This window comes from Macaca mulatta, chromosome 16, assembly GCF_049350105.2.
Source record: "Macaca mulatta isolate MMU2019108-1 chromosome 16, T2T-MMU8v2.0, whole genome shotgun sequence".
Lineage (NCBI taxonomy): Eukaryota > Metazoa > Chordata > Mammalia > Primates > Cercopithecidae > Macaca > Macaca mulatta.
Genome location: NC_133421.1, coordinates 54,998,511 through 55,018,163, shown reverse-complemented (window position 1 = coordinate 55,018,163; position 19,653 = coordinate 54,998,511). Strand labels below are relative to the sequence as shown.

Genomic DNA, 19,653 nt, shown 5'->3' with positions numbered 1-19,653 from the left:
CCTGGACAACAGAGTGAGACTCTGAAAAAAAAAAAAACGAAAAAAAAAAAAAATATATATATATATATATATATATGGCTATTGATTAAAAGTGTGGAACCAAGAGGCTTGGGCATGGACTTTCCTAATGTTAACTTCCTGTTTCCCCTGAGGTATTTATTCAGGTACAGCAAGAGGAATTAATAACTGCACAGTCTCCTCCCTGTTACTGCTAAGAGGCAGTCTAATGCTATACAGTTATCTAGTACCACATTAGCCAAGGAGTCTTATGAGGTCCCAAGTTTGGAACTTCCCCAGGAACTACGGCTAGCATGGCAGTGCCATGGGCTCAGAACACCTCTATCTTGTCCTGATTTAGAGAAATTGTGGCTCCAAACTTAGAAGTCCAAAAGGAGAATGGGACATTTGGGGAACAGAAGAAAGAATGAGTCAAAGTTTTAGATACCATTTCATGGACCAGAGGCTCCAAGAATCTTTTATTTCCTTTATGAGACATATCCCTTATATACATTCCCTCCTGGATAGGGTCCACTTTTAGTGATCAACACAGAAAACATGGCTACAGTGTTGATCAAAAACTTAGCTGGTGGCCGGGTACAGTGGCTCATGCCTGTAATGCTAACACTTCAGGAGGCCAAGGTTGGAGGATCATTTGAGCCCGGGAGTTCAAGACCAGCCCTGACAGCATAACGAGACCTTGTCTCTACAAACAAAAAGAATTAGCCAGGTGTGCCTTAGTCCCAGCTACTTGAGAGGCTAAGGTAGGAGGACTGCTTGAGCCTAGTTGGAGGCTGCAGTATGCCATGATCACGGTGCTGCACTCCAGCCTGGGTAACAGACTCTGTCTCAAAAAAATAAAAAAAATTTAACAACCCAACTGGCTGCCCCCCTTATTCTGTGTAACCTGGAGGGGAGATGTGGATCTTGTTTTGAGGAGCCAGGCAGGGAGCCCCATGGCCCCATCCATCAGTTTCTTGTCCAGTTACAGGGAACTGGTACCTCAGGCTTGTCCTCTTTCTTCCCTCTCTGGAGATGATTTGGACATTCCCTTTCCCAGCATCCTTTCTGCTTCCAGTAAGCACATTGTTTGGGCCTCAGTGTAGGCAGGCCCTGATTTCCATGGCGGGGGCCCTGGTCACTCACTCATGCCATCTTCTTCCTGGTTTTCCTGAAGTAGTCTGTAGGGCTGCTGCATCTTCTTGTCCTCTTTTTCATCAGATGCCACATCTCTTTACTGTAGACCTTAAAGGAGATGTCTACCAGTTGGAAAGGGGGAGTGTGTGGACTTATTGCCAATTTTTAGAGTTTTCTCTGAATATCTGGGGCTGAGAGATGAAGTGGGATTAAAGTACTACTCGGCTTTTGGGTCATTTGGGTCCCAAGGGCTGTAATTCTGGAGGCATTCTTATTATCAATTTAGGAATGCTGATTTTCATTAGGGCCTTGTTCTGTTTCTCTGAGATTTCCCCAATTGACCAGGGGCTGGCTTGCTTCCCTCATACCTCTGAGAAGCATATTCCTATAATGATGAAGCCACTCTTGATTCTTGTCATCATTGGGGTCCCAGTTTGGGTTAGCTATTGGGACCAACACCTCAACAGGACAGGTCACCAGGTTATCAGCACACATATTGTCTGCCTCCTCCTCAGTTTTGGCCATGGTGGCAGATTTATCTTCTGCTGTGAGCAGGGTTGCTGTTAAGGTCTGCACACCTGGCCAGGTAGGGTTATGTGTGGAGAATATTCTCCATATGCGAGTTATGAACTCTTGTGGGCTCACCCGTAAGCCCTTACTATGGGATTTCCAGTTATACAAGTCAAAAGTTTTAAAAAACACAGACCCGAGCAAAACCTCTTTCTCCAACAGGCACGCTCTTGAGTGGGAACAGTCACCCTCCAGGGTTATATGCATTCCCACTATGAGTGGTGCTCCCTGGCAAAGAAGAGTACAGCGGGGGCGGGGGCGGGGGCCTGCTATTGCCATAGCAGGAGCCATTGCTGGCTCTGCAGAGTTTGGAGGGCCCGGCAAGTACATAACGGGCCCTTGCTTTCCCCTGGAGGTGCTGAGAGCACCATTCCCAAGGAAGAAGGTGGACTATGCCCCTGTATTGGTCAAGGTACCAGGCCCCGAGTAGAGTTAGAGGGCCTCACTTCTCTTGGAGAGGGAAATAAAGGGACTCTTCTTGTTCCCTTCCCTACAGGCCCCCACACGACTGGTGCTTCCTCTCCAGAGGCTTCTAGAATTGGCAATATAGTTCCCTTTGGCCTATTTACATATTCTGCATTTCATCTGCAGGGCAGGGTTTTGATAGAGGGCCATAAAACATTGCATATAGGGTATTTCTTCCCATTTACCGTATTTCTTGCAAAGTAAGTCCAATTGGAGAATTGTAAGTAAGTGACCCACGTTCAGACCATCTCTTCTGATCTCCTAGGGAATACTGGGGCCAGGCTCTATTACAGTAATATATCATTTGCTTTTTGGTCATGAGTTGATATGCAGTTTCCATTGCCAGAGGAGGCACCCCAACAAGCTCTCCTTCCAAGACCTGGTTCACCACATCCTAGGGTCTCTGCACAGAGTTTGAGGGGCTTCCAAACTCTGGAGATTAATGATAACACAAATTCCACAACTCAGCTTGAATACTTGTGGTCCTCTTTGCTTGCCACTATGCGAAGCCATCTGGAGTGGAGGTCCTGGGGAGCTGAGAGTGTAACAGTGATTTCCTTTCCCTGGATCATGTTCAGTCCGGGCAGCCTCCCAGGAGATCTCATGGAGACACTGAAGTAGTTCTGGATCCAGCTCAGGTGGTGGGGTGGTAGGTAAATCAATCAAGTGAGGTGTTTCCTCAGAGAAAGCACACACATTCTGTTCACATAACCTTTGTATCACTGCATTCTGGTTCCAGGGATCATGATCCTTGAAAGTTGGTCTCCTCATCAAACCAATAGCAGTCCTTCTCTGACTGCTGCAAAACAAAGCCTGATATTTTAGGGGTTGCCACACACTAAGGGTAGAGGAATCCAGACTTCATATTCCTTCAGGCCCCAGACAAGGAAGAGTATCGAGCCCTACAGTCATACCAGATAGGGATCAAATCCTGAAGACAAGCATCCTCGTCTTTATGTTGGGGATTCCCCTTGTTAAAACAATGGCGATGTCTCTGTCTCCAGACCTGAAAGAAGGAAGTTCTTTTTCTCAATAATCCTGGATCCCTTCACCTAGGTCCTAGTCCTGACAACCCAGAATCCTAATGATCAAAACCCAGACCACTCTTTTAGTAGTTCATGGAGCTGCTGCTTCGAAGGAGCACCGAGCAAAAGGTCTGGACTCTAGGCAGCCACTTCTACTCTCCCAGAGAGATCTTGTGGTGCTGGTTAGTAGACTTCACTAGACACCAGTTCGGGGGTCCCAAGGCCTTTCTCTAGTCTCCCTCTTGGCAACCGAGGTGAGTTGGCCCAGGCAGGCTTCCACAGCCCACTGCTTTGCCTGCCAGGAGTCTATATGGGAAGTCAAGTCAGGGCCTGGGTCCCATCTGGGGTGCCGGACTTGTTACCCCTAAAAAAACCTGAGATTCATTCATGTGGTGAGTAACAGACAACCCTCCATGAGAACACAGCTTATTCTTTTTTTTTTTTTTTTTCTTGACAGGGTCTCGCTGTGTCACTCATGATCATGGCTTACTGCAGCCTTGACTTATGAGGCTGAAGCAGCCCTCCCTACTCAGCCTCCTGAGTAGCTGAGACTATTGGGGCACGCCACCATGCCTGGCTAATTTATTTTTTTGAGACAGAGTGTCACTCTATAAGGCTGGAGTACAGTGGGGTGATCTCAGCTCACTGCAACTTCCGCCTCCCAGGCTCAAGCAATTCTCATGCCTCAGCCTCCTGAGTAGCTGGGACCACAGACAGGTACCACCACGCCTGGCTAATTTTTTGTATTTTTAGTAGAGACAGGGTTTTGCCATGTTGCCCAGGCTGGTCTCGAACTCTCAGTCTCAAGTTCATTTACCTTGAACTTGAGCCTGAGCCTCCCAAAAAGTGCTGGGATTATAGGTGTAAGCCATCGTGCCCAGCCTTTTAATTTTTTCTTTTTTTATAGAGAAGGGGGTCTATGTAGACCAGGCTAGTTTTGAACTCCTGGGCTCAAGCAATCCTCCTGTCTCAGCCTTCCAAAGTGCTGGGATTATAGGCATGAGCCACTATAACCAACCAAGAATGTAGGCTTTGAGCAATAGGAGTTTTATTACTTGTCACAAATAAACCACTGGGCATAGTCTCCAAAGCAGGAAAGTGACAGGAGGGTTTTATGGGGTGATAGGGAAGAGGGTATGTTATTATATGGAGAGGGGTTGCAGTTGTACGGATGCAGTGAGTTATTTCAGCACACAGGTCACATGTTATGGTAATGAAGCAAGTACACTGGGATCCATCTGTAAATTTCTGAGGTCATGAGCTGGTTTAAACCAGCTAGCTGGCTGCATTCCACACAGGGTTTGGGGAAAAAAGGTGATTAATCAAGTCGATTGTATTCCTATAGTCCCTGGAGACCCTTCGTATCTGCTTACAGTCCCACCCAACCCTCTGCATCTCTTCTTTGGCTGACATGTGTAGACATTTGATATTATGGTCCCTGGTTTAATCCCTCAATGTGATGGTTGACTTAATTTATGAGCAGATGTTAAGGGACTTAGGAGTCCACTATGTATTTTTTCCTAACTCAGGTTTGAGAAATTTCTCTAAGTCATTCTGCCTGTTAGAGTAGATCTATCACTGATCATATTAGTGGTTTAAGAAACTAGCACTAAACTAGGTATGCTTTCTAGAAACTTGTTTTTTCTCCATCCAAATAGGTAGTGGAAAATTTCTTGATTCTATTCAAATTAGGAGATTGCTGTATGTAGATATGGCAGTGTCACAGAGACTGGAGGTGGGAGAGACAGTAAAAAGCTGGAGAGGTGAAGCTTTGGAACTCTTTATTCCTGTGATGGGTCTTTCTAGGGGTCAGAATGTCTCAGTTCTTTTGAAAGTCCCATGAAATTCAGGGACTTCTCTCCAAGGAAAAGCACAGAATCTTGCAGGAAATTACTGGGTTTTTTCATATCACTGGTTGTCCATGAACCCCAGGTTGACAATTTTTGCTCTACCAAGACAAACAGTATGTTTATGAAGATATACACGATTCATTTATTTCAATATTATGTGCCAGGGACTATGACTGGACTAATTTATAATTTTGAGCAAGAAACATGCTCCCTTATCCTCACAGAGATTAAATGTAGCATGGATACGGAAATTAGACAAATCACCAAATACAGGTTTACAATTTGTGTTAATGTTATGAAAGAATATGGCAACTTGAAAGTGTATAACAGAACTAACTTAAATGGGGGTTAGAGAAAGCTTCAGGTAGCATTAAAAGCTGAGGCCCGCAATTCTTAGTTAAAAGTTTGGAAATGAGTATTGTAGGTTCAAGGAACAACCTGTACAAAGACCCAGAGGACAGAGTTCTGGCACATTCAAGGAAATGGAAATGCTAAAGCCAAGAGTAAAGAAAGTTAACAGGGAGCTCAGTACCAGATGAGGAAACTGTAATTTGGAAGCAAAGAGAAGTGAGTACAACTGTGAAGAACAGTGCTAGGGGCAGACAAGATGAGAACTGAAAACTAGATAATGGATTAGAGATCACTCGATGATTTTAGTAAAGCTACTTTGATGGACTGATGGATACAGAACCCAAATTTCAGTGCATTTGAAAAGCACATAAGAGAGTAAAGAGAGACAGTTAAGTACAGATAACTTCTTAGAACTTAAATGAGAAGCAGTGATGAAAATGGGTTTTGGGCCGGGCACGGTGGCTCATGCCTATAATCCCAGCACGTTGGGAGGCCAAGGTGGGCAGATCGCCTGAGGTCAGGAGTTCGAGACCAGCCTGGCCAACATGGCAAAACCCCGTCTCTACTAAAAATAGAAAAATTAGCCAGGCATGGTGGTGAATGCCTGTAATTCCAGCTACTCAGAAGGAGGTAGGAGAATTGTTTGAACCCAGGAGGTAGAGGTTGCAGTGAGCTGAGATCACACTATTGCACTCTAGCGTGGGCAACAAGAGTGAAACTCTACCTCAAAAAAAAAAAAAAAAAAAAAAAGGCGGGGTGGGGGGAGTTTGGTAGCTAGAGGATACCAAGGCATTTACTACAAGTACAGATGGAATTACAGACTGTACTTTGTATAAAATGGGAGATATGGAAGATGCTGGAGAATCTGTGAATGTCAAAGAATAGGATCTGGCATAGGAGAGGCTGAAGACTCAGGAAGGGGAGAATAACTGGGTGAAGTGCTTCAGAAGCCAGGAATAGATAGGATCACAGAAATAACGGACAATACAGATGAAGATAAACTTGAAGATTTAGTGATGGGAAAATGAGAAAGTTTCCATATCAAGACATTTAATGTATTAAGAATGAGGTTTCTACCAGAGAGGTCAGAGGTTTGAGGAGAGTGAAGAAGACTGAAATCGTTTTGAGGGAGATGAGACCAAACTTTTTAGGGAAAGATTAAAATTGTAGGACCATTCTGGGGCCTTATGAACTTGGTGATCATGGTTTCACAGTGCTGTGATTTTTGAGATTTTTCCTCAGCCATGTTTTGCTATACTGTATATATGAATACTGTGCTTTCAGTTATAGATATTGTCCAGCTACAGACATATGTAAGATACATATAAAGAACTAAATGGGCCTGGCATGGTGGCTCATGCCTCTAATCCCAACATTTTGAGAGGCTGAAATGGGAGGATCACTTGAACCTGGGAGGTTGAAGCTGCAATAAGTCATGACTGCACCACTGCACTCCAGCATGAGTGACAGAGTGAAACCCTGTCTCAAGAAAAAAAAAGAAAAAGAAAAACAAATGAAGGATGTCATTAAACAATATAAAAAATGTACAGAAATGACAGTGATGAGCTATAGGTGGCTGAGGAGTCTGGACTATAATCACATGGGTTAAATAAGCTGGAAGATTAATTTTTTTTTTTTAAGACAAGAGTCTTGCTCTGTAGCCCAGGCTGGAGTGCAGTGGCAGGATCTCAGCTCACTGCAGTCTCTGCTTCCTAGGCTCAAGTGATCCTCCCACCTCAGCTTCCTGAGTACCTGGGACAACAGGCCGGTACCACCACACCTGGCAATTTTTATATTTTTTGTAGAGATGGTATTTTGCCATGTTGTTCAGACTGGTCTTGAAATCCTGAACTCAAGCGATCCACCTACCTCAGCTTCCCAGAATGCTGGGATTATAGGTGTGAGTCACTACACTTGTCCTAATATTTTTAAAAAATGTTTGAAACCAGAAGAACTGAAGACTTTTTTAAGCAAAACATAAACTGTTCAAATTTGAGCCATATTTCTCATTTAAATCACAATAAAAAATTAATTGGTTCTATAAAATACATACTTTTAAGAGGCATAGGAATTGCAACATTAAGGGCGGGTTTGGTGGCTCACACCTGTAATCCCAGCATTTTATGAGGCAGAGGCAGGCAGATCACCTGAGGTCAGGAGTTTGAGACCAGCCTGGCCAACATAGTGAAACCCTGTCTCTACTTAAAATACAAAACAATTAGCTGGGCATGGTGGCATGTCCCTGTAATCCCAGCTACTTAGGAGGCTGAGGCGGGAGTATCACTTGAACCCGGGAAGCAGATGTTGCAGTGAGCCAGGAAAGCACCATTGCACTCCGGCCTGGACAAAAGAGTGAGACTCTGTCTCCAAAAAAAAAAAAAAAAGGAAGTGCAACATTAGAATTTAAGAAAACTAGAATATACACTTCAGGGCAGAAACTTATTTTTAACTCATATATAGCCAGAACTCCAAAAACAGCTCAATTTTTAATTACGGTGCTGGCAGTTAAAAACGAAAATAGCACTTTGAAATTGATATATAACCCTTTTGCTGTGATGGCTTTGTTTCAGAGCTATTTATGAAGAAATTGATGCTCACCAGCACAAAGGAACTGAAAATCATGGTGACTGAGGTAAAGACTTCAACTTATACAACTTAATTCCATATAATTTCAGTATAATTATCACTTTACATATTTAGTATTTATATTTTGTAAGAGCCATCTGAGTCTGTCACTTTGAAATATGAGTTCCCCTGAATCATTCCAATTGTGCTGAACCATTGTTCACTAATGAGATTCATTCTTTGTGATTTTCTCATCTGTAAATAAGACTTGGAAATATAGTAGTTTATGGTATAGAAATATTAATGCTAACAAAATAGATGAGCAATAGGAGTAGCACTGAAATCAGGCATTTGTCTTTTACGTGCGGTTAATACTTGTCAACCGGTACCAGTAGGCCCATTTACTGTTAGTACTCCAAATAGGTTTGAGTTTTTCCTATTTTCAGCACTACTAATCCCATGTATTTACTATTTAATGATCACCAATGAACTATTAAACTTATTTATTCCCCTTATACCCTCCCCTATGGAAGAAGCACATTCTTACCTTTCTTCTACTAGACTGTGGCTCTCCAGCCTCCCAGTAAAGACAAGAGAGTTATCAAGGAATGGGGAAAGAGGACAGGATGAATACTGGCTATTTTCTTCTCTTTATTTTAGAAGAAAGTGGATGATCAGCTCACTAGCCACATCAAAGGTGCCAACTCTCTAAAGGGTAGACTGTGCAGCTTTGAAGCCTGGAAGACAATACCTGCCACCATGTCAAAGCCACGCTGGAACATTTCTGCTATGATGAAGATTAAATAGAAGAATAACAGTTCCAGGATAACACTGATTCCTGACAACAGCGTGAGATTTCAACAGAACTTCTTGGGAACAAATACTCACTTAAAACTTCAGCAGCAGAAAAATTACTTAGTCCTTAGGCCAACCAATTTAACTGCAATGTCATATATTTCACAGGCCCTCCTACATTTAGAAATCGTCACACAGCTGTGATAAGAGTAGATTATTTTACTACAAAATAATTCTGAATAGATGAAAGCATAAAATGTGAGAAACTGAATGTATTATTCAGGAAGAATACTCAGTGCCTTCATTTAACTAAAGTTGAATGTAAAAGTCAATTTGCACTTCTTTATAATCCTCTGGTTTAGAACTGTAAATTGTTAAAACCTTGATGATTGTCATTTAATTATATTTCAGGTGTCCTGAACAGGTCACTGGACTCTACATTGGGCGGCCTTGAAATATGATTCTTTGTAATGCTAAATAGTCTTTTTTTCTCTTTTTACTACAACTTAACATTTCTATTTGGAACACAGAAAATGAAAATATTTAGAATAAGTTGTACATTTGATGACAAATAAATCACTATTAAAATAATTTAATACGTTTTTTTTTTTTACAAAGGTTTTTTTCCAGAAGAACTTTTGATGTCAGTAAATCTTCACAATCCCACCTGTACATTTTAACATTCATGGGCTTGTAACGATGACACTTTGGCTAGCAGCCTAGATGTATTTTATTTCAATTTCATGATACTACAATTTCAAAGTAATCATCTATTCAGAACTCTGAATATAAAATAGCCCTAAATCTTAAAGCACAAATCAAATTTGAAATAAGAATTTAAATCTTTGGACAAGCTGTTAGGGCTTAGTGACTCCTCTTCTACTTTGAGCTTTTAAAATACTGACTGTTCATAAGGAAAACAGCAACCAACTCTTTTAGATATAATAAACATAGTCAGAAGTTCTGGCCTATGACTTGAAACAAATAACCCTGATCATACATTTTTGAAAAACATTGTCAGATTCATTGCTGTAAGTATGAAGAGTTAATAATCTGGAAGGGAATTATAGAATTAAGATGAACCCATGCCTGCATATTTAAAAAACAAAATGACTTATTTTAATACTATCAAACTCTTCAGTATGGTATTGAATAGTCAATCATATATTCTAGCTAGGTATGTGGGTTTCCTCGTTCTCTCAATTTTAAGTGAAATAAATTAGTTGAGAAAAAGTATTTAAAATATAAGACTTCGTATTATTGTACAGTATTTCTCCTTTGAAAAGATAGGATACATGATTTTCCCAAAAATCAACTTTGAAGGAAGACTTAGTTGCTGACTTCAATTATATCCTGGAACTGGCAATGTGTGCCCTTCCTTTGCTTCAAAAAAAGTGTAAGAAAGAGTGATAAGATCAACATTAATCATTCTTGGATCTTCAGCAAATTCAGGATCAATGTAGAAAAACACTGGCATGTCTACTTCCTCTTGGGGATTAAGCCTTTGTTCTTCAAAACAGAAGCACTGGAAATTATAGAAAGACTTTAATAACATTTCTATTCTCATATTGCATAACAAACTATACAGTTCTTTTAGCATTCTAGTACACTTCTTGATTTTAATACACATACGGTTAAATACACAGTTCTGTGATAAGAGCATCTTTTCATCTCAATGAATTCTGCTTTAAGGATCAAGAACAAATTCTAATCTTAAAAGCAGATATTCATTTGGTTTCGTTCTCAATATCTGCATAGCAGGTATAGATAGTGAAGAAAAATAGTTTGATATTTAGAAGAAATTAGTTTTCAGAAATCACAAGATCTACTAAAAACACTAAGTTTCATACTAAACAGTTTCATGTACCTTTATCATATTCTGTAAAGTTTACACTTTGTTTTACCTGTATTTTATTGAAATACTGTCCAGCTTCAAATGGAACAACATTGTATGTAGAAATTCCAATTATTGGTTTGTCAGTAGGATTCTTAGCTCTGTAAAACGCCAGTGCAGTCTCTCCTGGCACCACCTGTTTTGAAGAATATATATATATATAAAAAATCAATACTTTGAATCTCACAAAGTTCCTCTTTTCCCTGCTAAATTAGTCTCATTATTTTGCCTATTCATCAGACCATAATACCTAATCTAATGCAGGGTTCAGCAAAATAAATTGTGAGTATTACCCATAAACATATGACTTTAAAAACTTACTTGCATATGTCAATGAAGAACCAATGTTCTAATATCCACAATTAGTTATGAATTGTCCTCTTGTATATTTGAGGTCTTCAAGGAATAATCTGCAAATTACATTATTTAAAATGTGTCCAAGCCAATCATATAACAGCCCTAGCCCAACTTTTCTGTAACCCTTATACCTGAATGTCATGACTGACTTTTTTTTTTTTTTAAAAGATACCAACATTAAACTTACCTTAAAACCAGAATAAAACTGACTGACTAGAACCTTTATTATGCCACAGAGTGTTAATACCTTGTTTGGAGAAAATAAGAAAATAGCAAGGCTTAAAAAATTTTTCCAAAGGATATTCTGTCACGTGTACCAATTCAGCCACTAATACCTTGTATACTACCATGTAATTGGATAAGATTCATAATCATAACCTATAAAAGCTTTAATTATTAAGAGATTCAGTCATGTTTACTAAACTGGGCAAGCAATAATATTTATAAGGCTTTTCCAATATGGGTTGAAATTAACTCTGGCTAATCCTCAATTAATGAGATATCAGTTAAAATCTTTCTTACAGTTGGTTAAAATTTTAGGAAAGCTTTTAGGTATAGTCTCAGTCTCACTGGAGTATAACATAACTATTTACTACTTATTGATTACTTCAAAGGCCCTCAATTTTTTTTCTTTTACAAGGACAGGGATACTTTTGATATAAACCAGTAAACTAATTATTGTCACCAACGCTTTTCCACATTTTTCCCATGTCTTCTATGCCTGAGGAAAAGTCAGGAAGCTATATAGGCTGACAGTTACTGCTATTCCCAACTGTTTCACTCATCTAAACTTAATTTCAAAATACTGACGGGTTCCATTACTATAAATTTTTTTATTCCCATAGACTACTTTTTGACAGTGCCTTATACCTAATGCAAACAGAATTTATACTTTAATTTTTAAGTTACATGACAGTAAAAGTCAGTTTGGAACAAGAAAAAATGTCATGTTTTATTAGAATCACATTGTTAAAAGTAGTTCTCTGACAGTTTAAGTGATGAAAGAAAGGAATTTACATTAATAAAGTAATCTTTTAATGGCTGGTTAGTCACTTACATATATTTCTGTTTGCTGAGGTCTAAAGTTCCACTGGAGACTTGCATGCACATCTGCATTAAAGCTAATTTTAAGGATTCGATCCTTAACAGGCACCATGTTTTCAATCTGGTCTGAGGCATGACCTGCAACTGCTGATCCTCCAAGTCCAGTAGTCTAGAAAAAGATACCAAATATGTTAAACAATACTTTTAGGTGTTGATCTATTTTTTTGATAAAAGTTTAAAAACAATGTAGTATTAATAATCCATTTGGAGCCAAGTTTACATATGGTTAACTGACCATTTCTGTAACTGTCAAGAGTCTGACCACTTTTGGGATGTCATGAGCCTGTATTCATTATAGTCATTTCTCTTTTTCAGCAATCCCTTGGTTACCTGGCATGGTCAAAAATGAGTCTGGGAAAAGCAGAATCACTAGATAAGTGAACTATTATCACTGATAGTAGAACTCACAATTTCCAGCTTAGCCATTTGTAAAAAAACACATTTCTCTTCATTGCTAGTGTTTCGTTAATAGAAATAAAATTTACCCATCACCTCGTAATTTCACTGAAAATGTTAATTCAATTTTTCCATATTCTTGTCTGGTCCTTTTCCATATCACAGCTTTTATAATCCAAATTAGATTGTAGCTTCACTTTTATTAACATTCTGCTTTTCTAAGGCATCATAGGTATTTTCCCATGTTGGTTAATGTTTTTGAATCTTTCTCTGTACTTCTCTGTATAGTAGAGCTTTTATATAAATCAGTAATCAGAGCACCTAATCCCTATGGCCACAGAAATAATCATAAGGCATCAAGAGTATTTGTGTCTGACACTTCTTTTATTCATGACAGTTATTTCCTTGACATCACTTTTTAAAAAAAGCCCTTATCCAGCACTTTGGGAGGCCAAGGCGGGTGGATCATGAGGTCAGGAGATGGAGACCATCCTGGCTAACACAGTGAAACCCTGTCTCTACTAAAAATAGAAAAAAAAAAATTGCCAGGCGTGGTGGCACACGCCTGTAGTCCTAGGTCTACTCGGGAGGCTGAGGCAGGAGAATTACTTGAACCCCGGAGGCGGAGGGCGCAGTTAGCCGAGATAGCGCCACTGCACTCCAGCCTGGGCGACAGAGCGAGACTCCATCTCAAAAGAAGAAAAAAAAAAAAAAAAGCCCTTACTTCCAAGGTCATCTTTCTTCGGATACTTGAGGTTGCCAGAATTCTGATTTCCAGATAATTAGCCTGTTACTATGCTAGGAAGAAAAAAACAAATTTGAGGCTAGGGGAAGACTCCCAGCAAGATACAGTGTTTTAGCATCCTCTGTTTGTTACACAAGTCAACTAACTTTATTCAACTGCCATACAACATAACTGAATTACATTATATCCCTAAAAGATGCATCAGAGGGCAAGCCTTTATCCTTGTTTATCCTTCTGCCTGAGTGCTATAATGTTTAAGATGTAACTCCTTTTCCTGAAGAATTTGTCACTTGAATAAAAATATTTTTTAAGTATCCTCCCTCAATAAAGATTCCCTGATATAGTCTTTGAACATGGATTCTTCAAATTTCTAAGTTCAATGCCTAGAGAAAGTAAAATAGACAAAAAGACTAGAAAACTGCACTGAAAAGATGTCCTGATCGCTATTCTAGTTGTGCTACTAGCCCTAAGAACCTGATAGATTACAAATTACATTTGCCTTCCTGACCTATGATTGCATGTGGGCACATTTCACACACAGTATTATCAATTATTTCAGTTTGGGTCAGAGTTTCTCAATCTTAGCACTATGGACATTTTGAGCTGAATAATTTTTTGTTGTTTGGGGGTGAGGCAGTGCTTTGTTGGTTATTTAGCAGCATTCCCAGCCTTTACCTATTAGACGCCAATAGCACCCTATACCCCCACCTCCATGCTGTGACAACCAAAAATGTCTTCACACATTAAATGTTTCCTGAGGGACAAATTTCACTCTCCTCCAGACTCTTGGCAGTCTGAGAATGATCTAGATTTGCTGATTTGGATTCAGTTCTGCTTATGATTTAACCAACTGGTAGTTTTAGAATTCATGCCTGGGTTTGGTCTCTGATGAAAAGTAATTCACATTCTATACTCATCCTCAGAAATCAATTATTGCACATTCCCACATAAATGCTGGCATTAGGAGACTATGCCAGAAAAGAAAAGTCCTTTTGCCTTCTGCTGCTTCATCATCTAAAAGAAAGGTAAATTAATCTCCACAGCCTGGGCATGGTGGCTCACGCCTGTAATCCCAGCACTTTGGGAGGCCAAGGCAGGAGGGTCACTTGAGCCCAGGAATAGAGACCAGCCTGAGCAACACAGGGAGACCTCGTCTCTACAAATTTAAATAAATAAACGTGCCTCACGGACAGAGTGAACTCCAGCTAAGAATACCAGTCATGGTGTTAAAATAGCAATTCCCAAACTTTCCTGCACGTTGGAATCACCTAAAACATAATTGACAATTACTGATGCCTGGTTCCCACTCTGGCATTATGATAAAAATAGGTAATGTGTGTGGATTTTTAGAAGCTCTCCAGGTGATTCCCAATGCAGCTGTACAATGAATTTTGGAAGCCACTATCTTAAACACCTACTGAACACAATGTGTAGCTCTCGCTTGTGGCCTGATTTTTAAACCGAAATTCCTGTCCCTAGTCTAGACTTCCTAACCTGAATCTCTGGGGTAGGGGATCCCTGGAACGTGTATTTAACGTTAAGCTCCACGGGTGATCCTAATGCCCAGCCAAAGCTGCAAATTATTAGCTAAGGACAAACGCTAAATCTCTAAAATACGTGAAACTTGACTTTGCCAGTGGTTCTCAAAACTTGGCCTCAAAATCAATTGCAGGACTTACTAAAATACAGACTGCTGGTCCCACCCCCCCATGTTTCTGACTCAGTCCTGGAGTCGGGCCCTAGAATTTGCACTTTAAACAGGTTCCCGGGTGATGCTAATACTGCTGGTACTGGGCGCCACACTCCCAGAACCACTGCAATGTACTTAAGAGATTCCAGGTTAAGTACATCACAGTTATATATTAAAAGGGGCGGGAGAGAGAGCCTCAAAGGCCTAATTCATGCCTCTTTGTATGGAGGAACTGCTAATCCCAGTTTAAGCACAAGAAACACGATAAGCCCAATTTCCAGAGTTACCCTTAGCACATAAACCACATGTGGTTTGCAGACTGAATGTATGAATAATATACATTTTAAAAGCGTGTGTGCGCAGGAGAGTAAGGCAGACTGCTGGATACCCGATTAGAGGCTGCGGACCTTTTTTTTTTTTTTTTTTTTTTTGGACGAGGTGCAGTTCATAGATGAGGGAGTCTGCAGCACAGGATAAGCACAATCACTAAGAGGAACTGGGTGCTACTTGCAGTTCTGCCACCAATTTCTTTGGTGGCTTTGGGTGTTAAGTGGCTGTTCTGAACCTCTCTCCTCTTAGGTAGATAATATCGGACACCTCTTCCACCTACGACCCGCAGAGCGAGGGCTTGTCCCGGGATTTGTCCTGCACCCCCACCTCTCGCATCTGCGCCACCCTGCGGGCAGCGCGGCCCCTACCTGACAATAGAGCCGATAAAGGGGTACGGCAGCGTAGGACGCCCCCAGCATGGCCACGGCGACAGCGGCCACGTAAGTGAGGGTCGTTTTGTTCCGCCGCCGCCATTCCTCCACATGCGCGCGCGTGAAAGGGTCGGAGCTCTTGGGCCGCCGCGGCGGCTGCAGTGCTGGATGCCGGGCTGGAAGGCTGCAGTGCTTCCATGTCCCAAGCCACCTCAGTCCTCTCTCGGTACCTCCTGTCCCACTCCACGCTGGCCTAAGAAACGGCTCTACCCTCTCTGCAGCCCTGGCTGGAGACCCAGGGTGGATCCAACGCCAGCCACAGAAAGCGACGCCCCTCCATCCCGGATACCAGAGCCCTCCCATAACCCCCTGAACTAACACACACCAGCCTCTCAGGGACGAGGTCAAATCTCGCGAGGCCTGCTCCGTCTCGCGAGATCTGGGTTGAGCCTGCCGCTGCCTTGGCTACCAGGCTCCTCAGGTGGCAGCGCTTGCAGTAGGGCTACGGAGGCCGGGTTGCCAGATTACGGGTAAGTTTGCGTTTTGCTTTGTGACCGTTCCTCCCACTTCGCTTCCCGCCAGAGCGTCTCTTAACGTTTAGGAAAATGCGTTTAGCCCGTCCGCGTGCAAGCTTGCCATCACTTGGGGTTGTGCCTGTGATCTTTATTTAAACTCCACCAGCCTTTGTCTCCACCCGGCAGCCCCGGCGACGCTCTCCCGCGGTCTTTTCTCCCGGGGTCCCCTGGCCGCTGGCTCCTGTGCTTACTGCCCTGGACTTGGTTCGGGGATCACCTCTCTCAGGAAGCCTTGCTGCGTTAACCGCAGTCCTCATGGACACCCACGATGCCTGCATTTTCTCAGCCCGTGGGCAGTCGGCTTCCCCTGCTCTGATGCCTTTTTACAACTTGGCCAGTGGAAATCACCACACAGCTGGAGCAAGAGGGAGGCTGTCAAGCTGAAGTTTGTTCTGGAGAGAGTGACCAGGACAGGAGGGCCATTTAAGGAGAGACTGAAAGAAAAGAAGCCCTTGGGGGGATGTAATAGCTTTCTTCAGTTGTCCCACAGGACGAACTCGAGGGGGACAGACAGCGTAGCGGATTTTACTGTATTAGAAGGAAGCATCTTTCTAGAAACGATAAAATAGCAGTTAAGAGCTCAGGTTCTGAGGTTAGGCAGTTCTAGAATTTTACCCGGGTCCTCACCATGGCCCTGTGCCCTTAGATCAGTTACTTGCCCTCTCTAAGACCTGGTGTCCTTACTTGTAAAATGGAAATCATAACAGTAAATGAGAATATTCATATAACGCGACTTTCATGATGACCGAGGCACAGTAAGAATTAAGTTAGAAGTTAGGCTGTATTTCTACTTGCTACCTGGCCATTTCTAATGGTCAGAGCAGGTATAATTATACCCCACTATGTGGATGAGGAACTTGGAGGCCTGAGAAAATTTAAGTAGTCATTCGACATTTTATTTATTTATTGCCTCTCAACTGTGAGCCTGACACCAATCGACCTGCTGGCGCTATAGCACAGAACAAGGCGGAAGATCACTTCTGTGATGGAGTGTCCTTTCTACTGAGGAACTCAGAAAATAATCAAGTAACAGTTACCTAAATAAGGGAACTTCAGATGAACAATCAGTACAGTGAAGACAATGGAGTAACATAATATGGTTGACAGTGATGAGAAGGGGTAGTAAAGTAAGGTCCTTTTGAAGAAGTGACATTTGAATTTAGACCTGAATGATGATAAGGAGCTACCTGCTCAATGACGATTCCAGGCCAAGCAAAGGCCCAGGGGAAGGAAAGAGCTAGAATGATTGAAGAACAGAAAGGAGGCCACTGTGTTCCCAACATAGTGAGCAGAGTGGAAAGTGGTTGGAAATGGGGTCAGAACAGGTAACAAAGGCCTGGTAATACCAGCCTTTAAAGCCATGCCCAAGGGTTTGGATTTTATTCTAAAAGTAATAGGAAGCTATTGGAATGTTTGACTCATACAAGAGATATGATCTGACTCACATTTTTTAAAAGATATTGGTTACTTTGTGGAGAATGGATTAAAGGTAGGGGGAGGAATGGAAGTAGAACAATTAGGAAGCAATTGCAGTAGTCCACATGAGTGATGAAAGTCACCTTAAGTGAGTAATTGATTAATTTGTGGTCACAGGGCCAGAAAATTGCAGAACCAATAAAATCTAAATACCTTCTGACTTCTTTCTATACTCTGGCATACTGTCTTAAAAATTTCAGGTCTCCATGATTCTACAAATTTATTCATATTGTGTTATGACAGTGTTTGAAAATCTTTTTCATCTGCATACGCCTTGGTTCTTGTACCAGATTCTCAGCTCTTCTAGAATTAAACTATGAGATTTCTCATACTTTAATTTTCTTACAACATAGACTGAAATCCCCGACACCAACAATACATTTCCACTCACCATTCTTTTTCTCCAGGCACCCCTTCCTTGTAGCTCCAGGTAGCAGTATAAATATATGTCAGTAATACAGTCTTCGTCTTGGACTCCAGTATTTTATTTTTTGTATAATAATTGCAAAATGAAACTCTTATGTACAGTGATATTGATAGCAATGAAGTGGTGTTGGTCTTTGTAGCTTTCTACTTTAATGAAAGAAAATATGCATCGTATCTGATCTTAGTATGATAATGTGAAATGACAGTTCATGTCTATGAAACACTTCTGAATGACAAATATTTTGGTTTTTTATATTTTGAATGAAATGTGTAGAACATCATTTAGTTCAATGTCCAATTAACAAACATATTAAACCATTTAAAACATTTCTGCAACATGATAGTACTCAAATTTCTTGTATACTCTTCACCAAGATTAGGGAATGATGAAGATTCTTCAGTCTTTATCTGTATACTTACTTGTTTATTTCCTAATACAAGGACACTTTCTCCTTCCAAACCACAGAGCAGGCATCAAAACCGTAAGTTAATATTTATCCAGTATTACCATATGTAGTCAGCTTGGACTACCGATAACAAAATACCACAGACTGGTTGCTTAAACAACAGAAATACTTGTTTCTCACAGTTCTGAAGGCTGGAAAGTCCAAGATCACTGTATCAACTGATTCACTTCCTGGTGAGGGGTGTTCCTGGCTTGTAGACATCTGCCATCTTGCTGTGACCTTACATAGATTGGAGTAAATGAGCTCTTATATGTCTCTTATAAAGACACCAATCCCATGAGATCAGGTTCCCACCCTTAGGACCTCATTCAACCATAATTACTTCCTAATCCAAATACAGCTACACTGGGAGGTTAGGGCTTCAACATATGGTTTTGGGGGGATATACATTAAGTTCTTTACATCATGTTATTCATGGACTCTATGTAAACTACCCCATTTGTCCCAATCATTTCCATTTTAGATCTAGGATTTAATCCAGGATTACTCATTGATTTTAGTTGTCATGCCTCTTCTGGAATAGTTGCCAGTCTTGTCTTTTTTTTCTTTCTTTTTTTTTTTTTTTTGAGAGTCAAGATCTTGCTGGGTTGCTCAGGCTGGTTTCAAACTCCTGGCCTTAAGTGATCTTGGTCTCCCAAAGTGCTGGAATTACAGGCGTGAGATACCATACCCAGCCTTATCTTTCATGACTTTGACATTTTTGAGGAATACAGGCTGGTTATGTGATTAAATGTTCCTTAGTATAGGTTTGTCTGATGTTTCCTCATGTTTGTGACCCCTTGACAGGAATATCATAGAGGAGATGCTGTGCTTCAGTCAGTGAGTCCTCTTAGGTCTCACATGATCTCAATTTATTCCATGGCTTCATGTTGTTAACTTCTGTTTCTTTAAGATTGTGTCTGCCAGGTTTCTCTGTTACAAGGTGAATTAGCAAATATGTCACATTCATAAATTAATAGGCGATGTGTGTTTTGTGGGGAGAATCTTTGTGTTTTGTAGGGAGAAGCTTCGAGACTGTAAATATTCTGTTTCCCATCATCCTTTCTTCTTCCAGATTTAGCATCCAT

General features: G+C 41.0%; 4 protein-coding genes across 11 annotated transcripts in view; 2 read left to right on the top strand and 2 right to left on the bottom strand.

Annotated features, from left to right (window-relative positions):
* Window positions 1-9,346, top strand: part of TOM1L1 (target of myb1 like 1 membrane trafficking protein) — a 58,538-nt gene extending 49,192 nt beyond the window's left edge. For 4 of the 5 annotated variants that reach the window (XM_015119219.3, XM_015119213.3, XM_015119215.3 and 1 more), the window contains 2 exons: window positions 7,966-8,027; window positions 8,621-9,346. In XM_015119219.3, the coding sequence (XP_014974705.1) occupies window positions 7,966-8,026 (61 nt within the window). In that variant the 3' untranslated portion in view covers window position 8,027; window positions 8,621-9,346. 5 annotated transcript variants of the gene reach the window in all.
* LOC106993991 (uncharacterized) lies at window positions 1,273-2,177 on the bottom strand. The gene has a single exon (XM_077971024.1). It carries the CDS (start codon window positions 2,032-2,034, stop codon window positions 1,417-1,419), a length of 618 nt encoding a protein of 205 aa, XP_077827150.1. The 5' UTR covers window positions 2,035-2,177; the 3' UTR covers window positions 1,273-1,416.
* A 673-nt stretch (window positions 9,347-10,019) lies between the features above and the next one.
* COX11 (cytochrome c oxidase copper chaperone COX11) lies at window positions 10,020-16,011 on the bottom strand. The gene is given in 4 exon segments (NM_001195440.1): window positions 10,020-10,280; window positions 10,660-10,785; window positions 12,064-12,219; window positions 15,640-16,011. Coding segments are annotated over 4 exon segments (831 nt in total). The 5' UTR covers window positions 16,006-16,011; the 3' UTR covers window positions 10,020-10,097.
* A 110-nt stretch (window positions 16,012-16,121) lies between these two features.
* STXBP4 (syntaxin binding protein 4) overlaps window positions 16,122-19,653 on the top strand; it is a 200,911-nt gene continuing 197,379 nt past the window's right edge. For all 4 annotated transcript variants that reach the window (XR_013406489.1, XR_013406488.1, XR_013406490.1 and 1 more), the window contains exon 1: window positions 16,122-16,172. The gene's annotated coding sequence lies outside the window, so the exon portion shown is untranslated. The remainder of the gene's footprint in view (window positions 16,173-19,653) is intronic.

Bases quoted from the DNA above. Each gene is read 5' to 3' on its own strand.
- LOC106993991 (XM_077971024.1), bottom strand. From the start codon at position 2,034: ATGTACTTGCCGGGCCCTCCAAACTCTGCAGAGCCAGCAATGGCTCCT.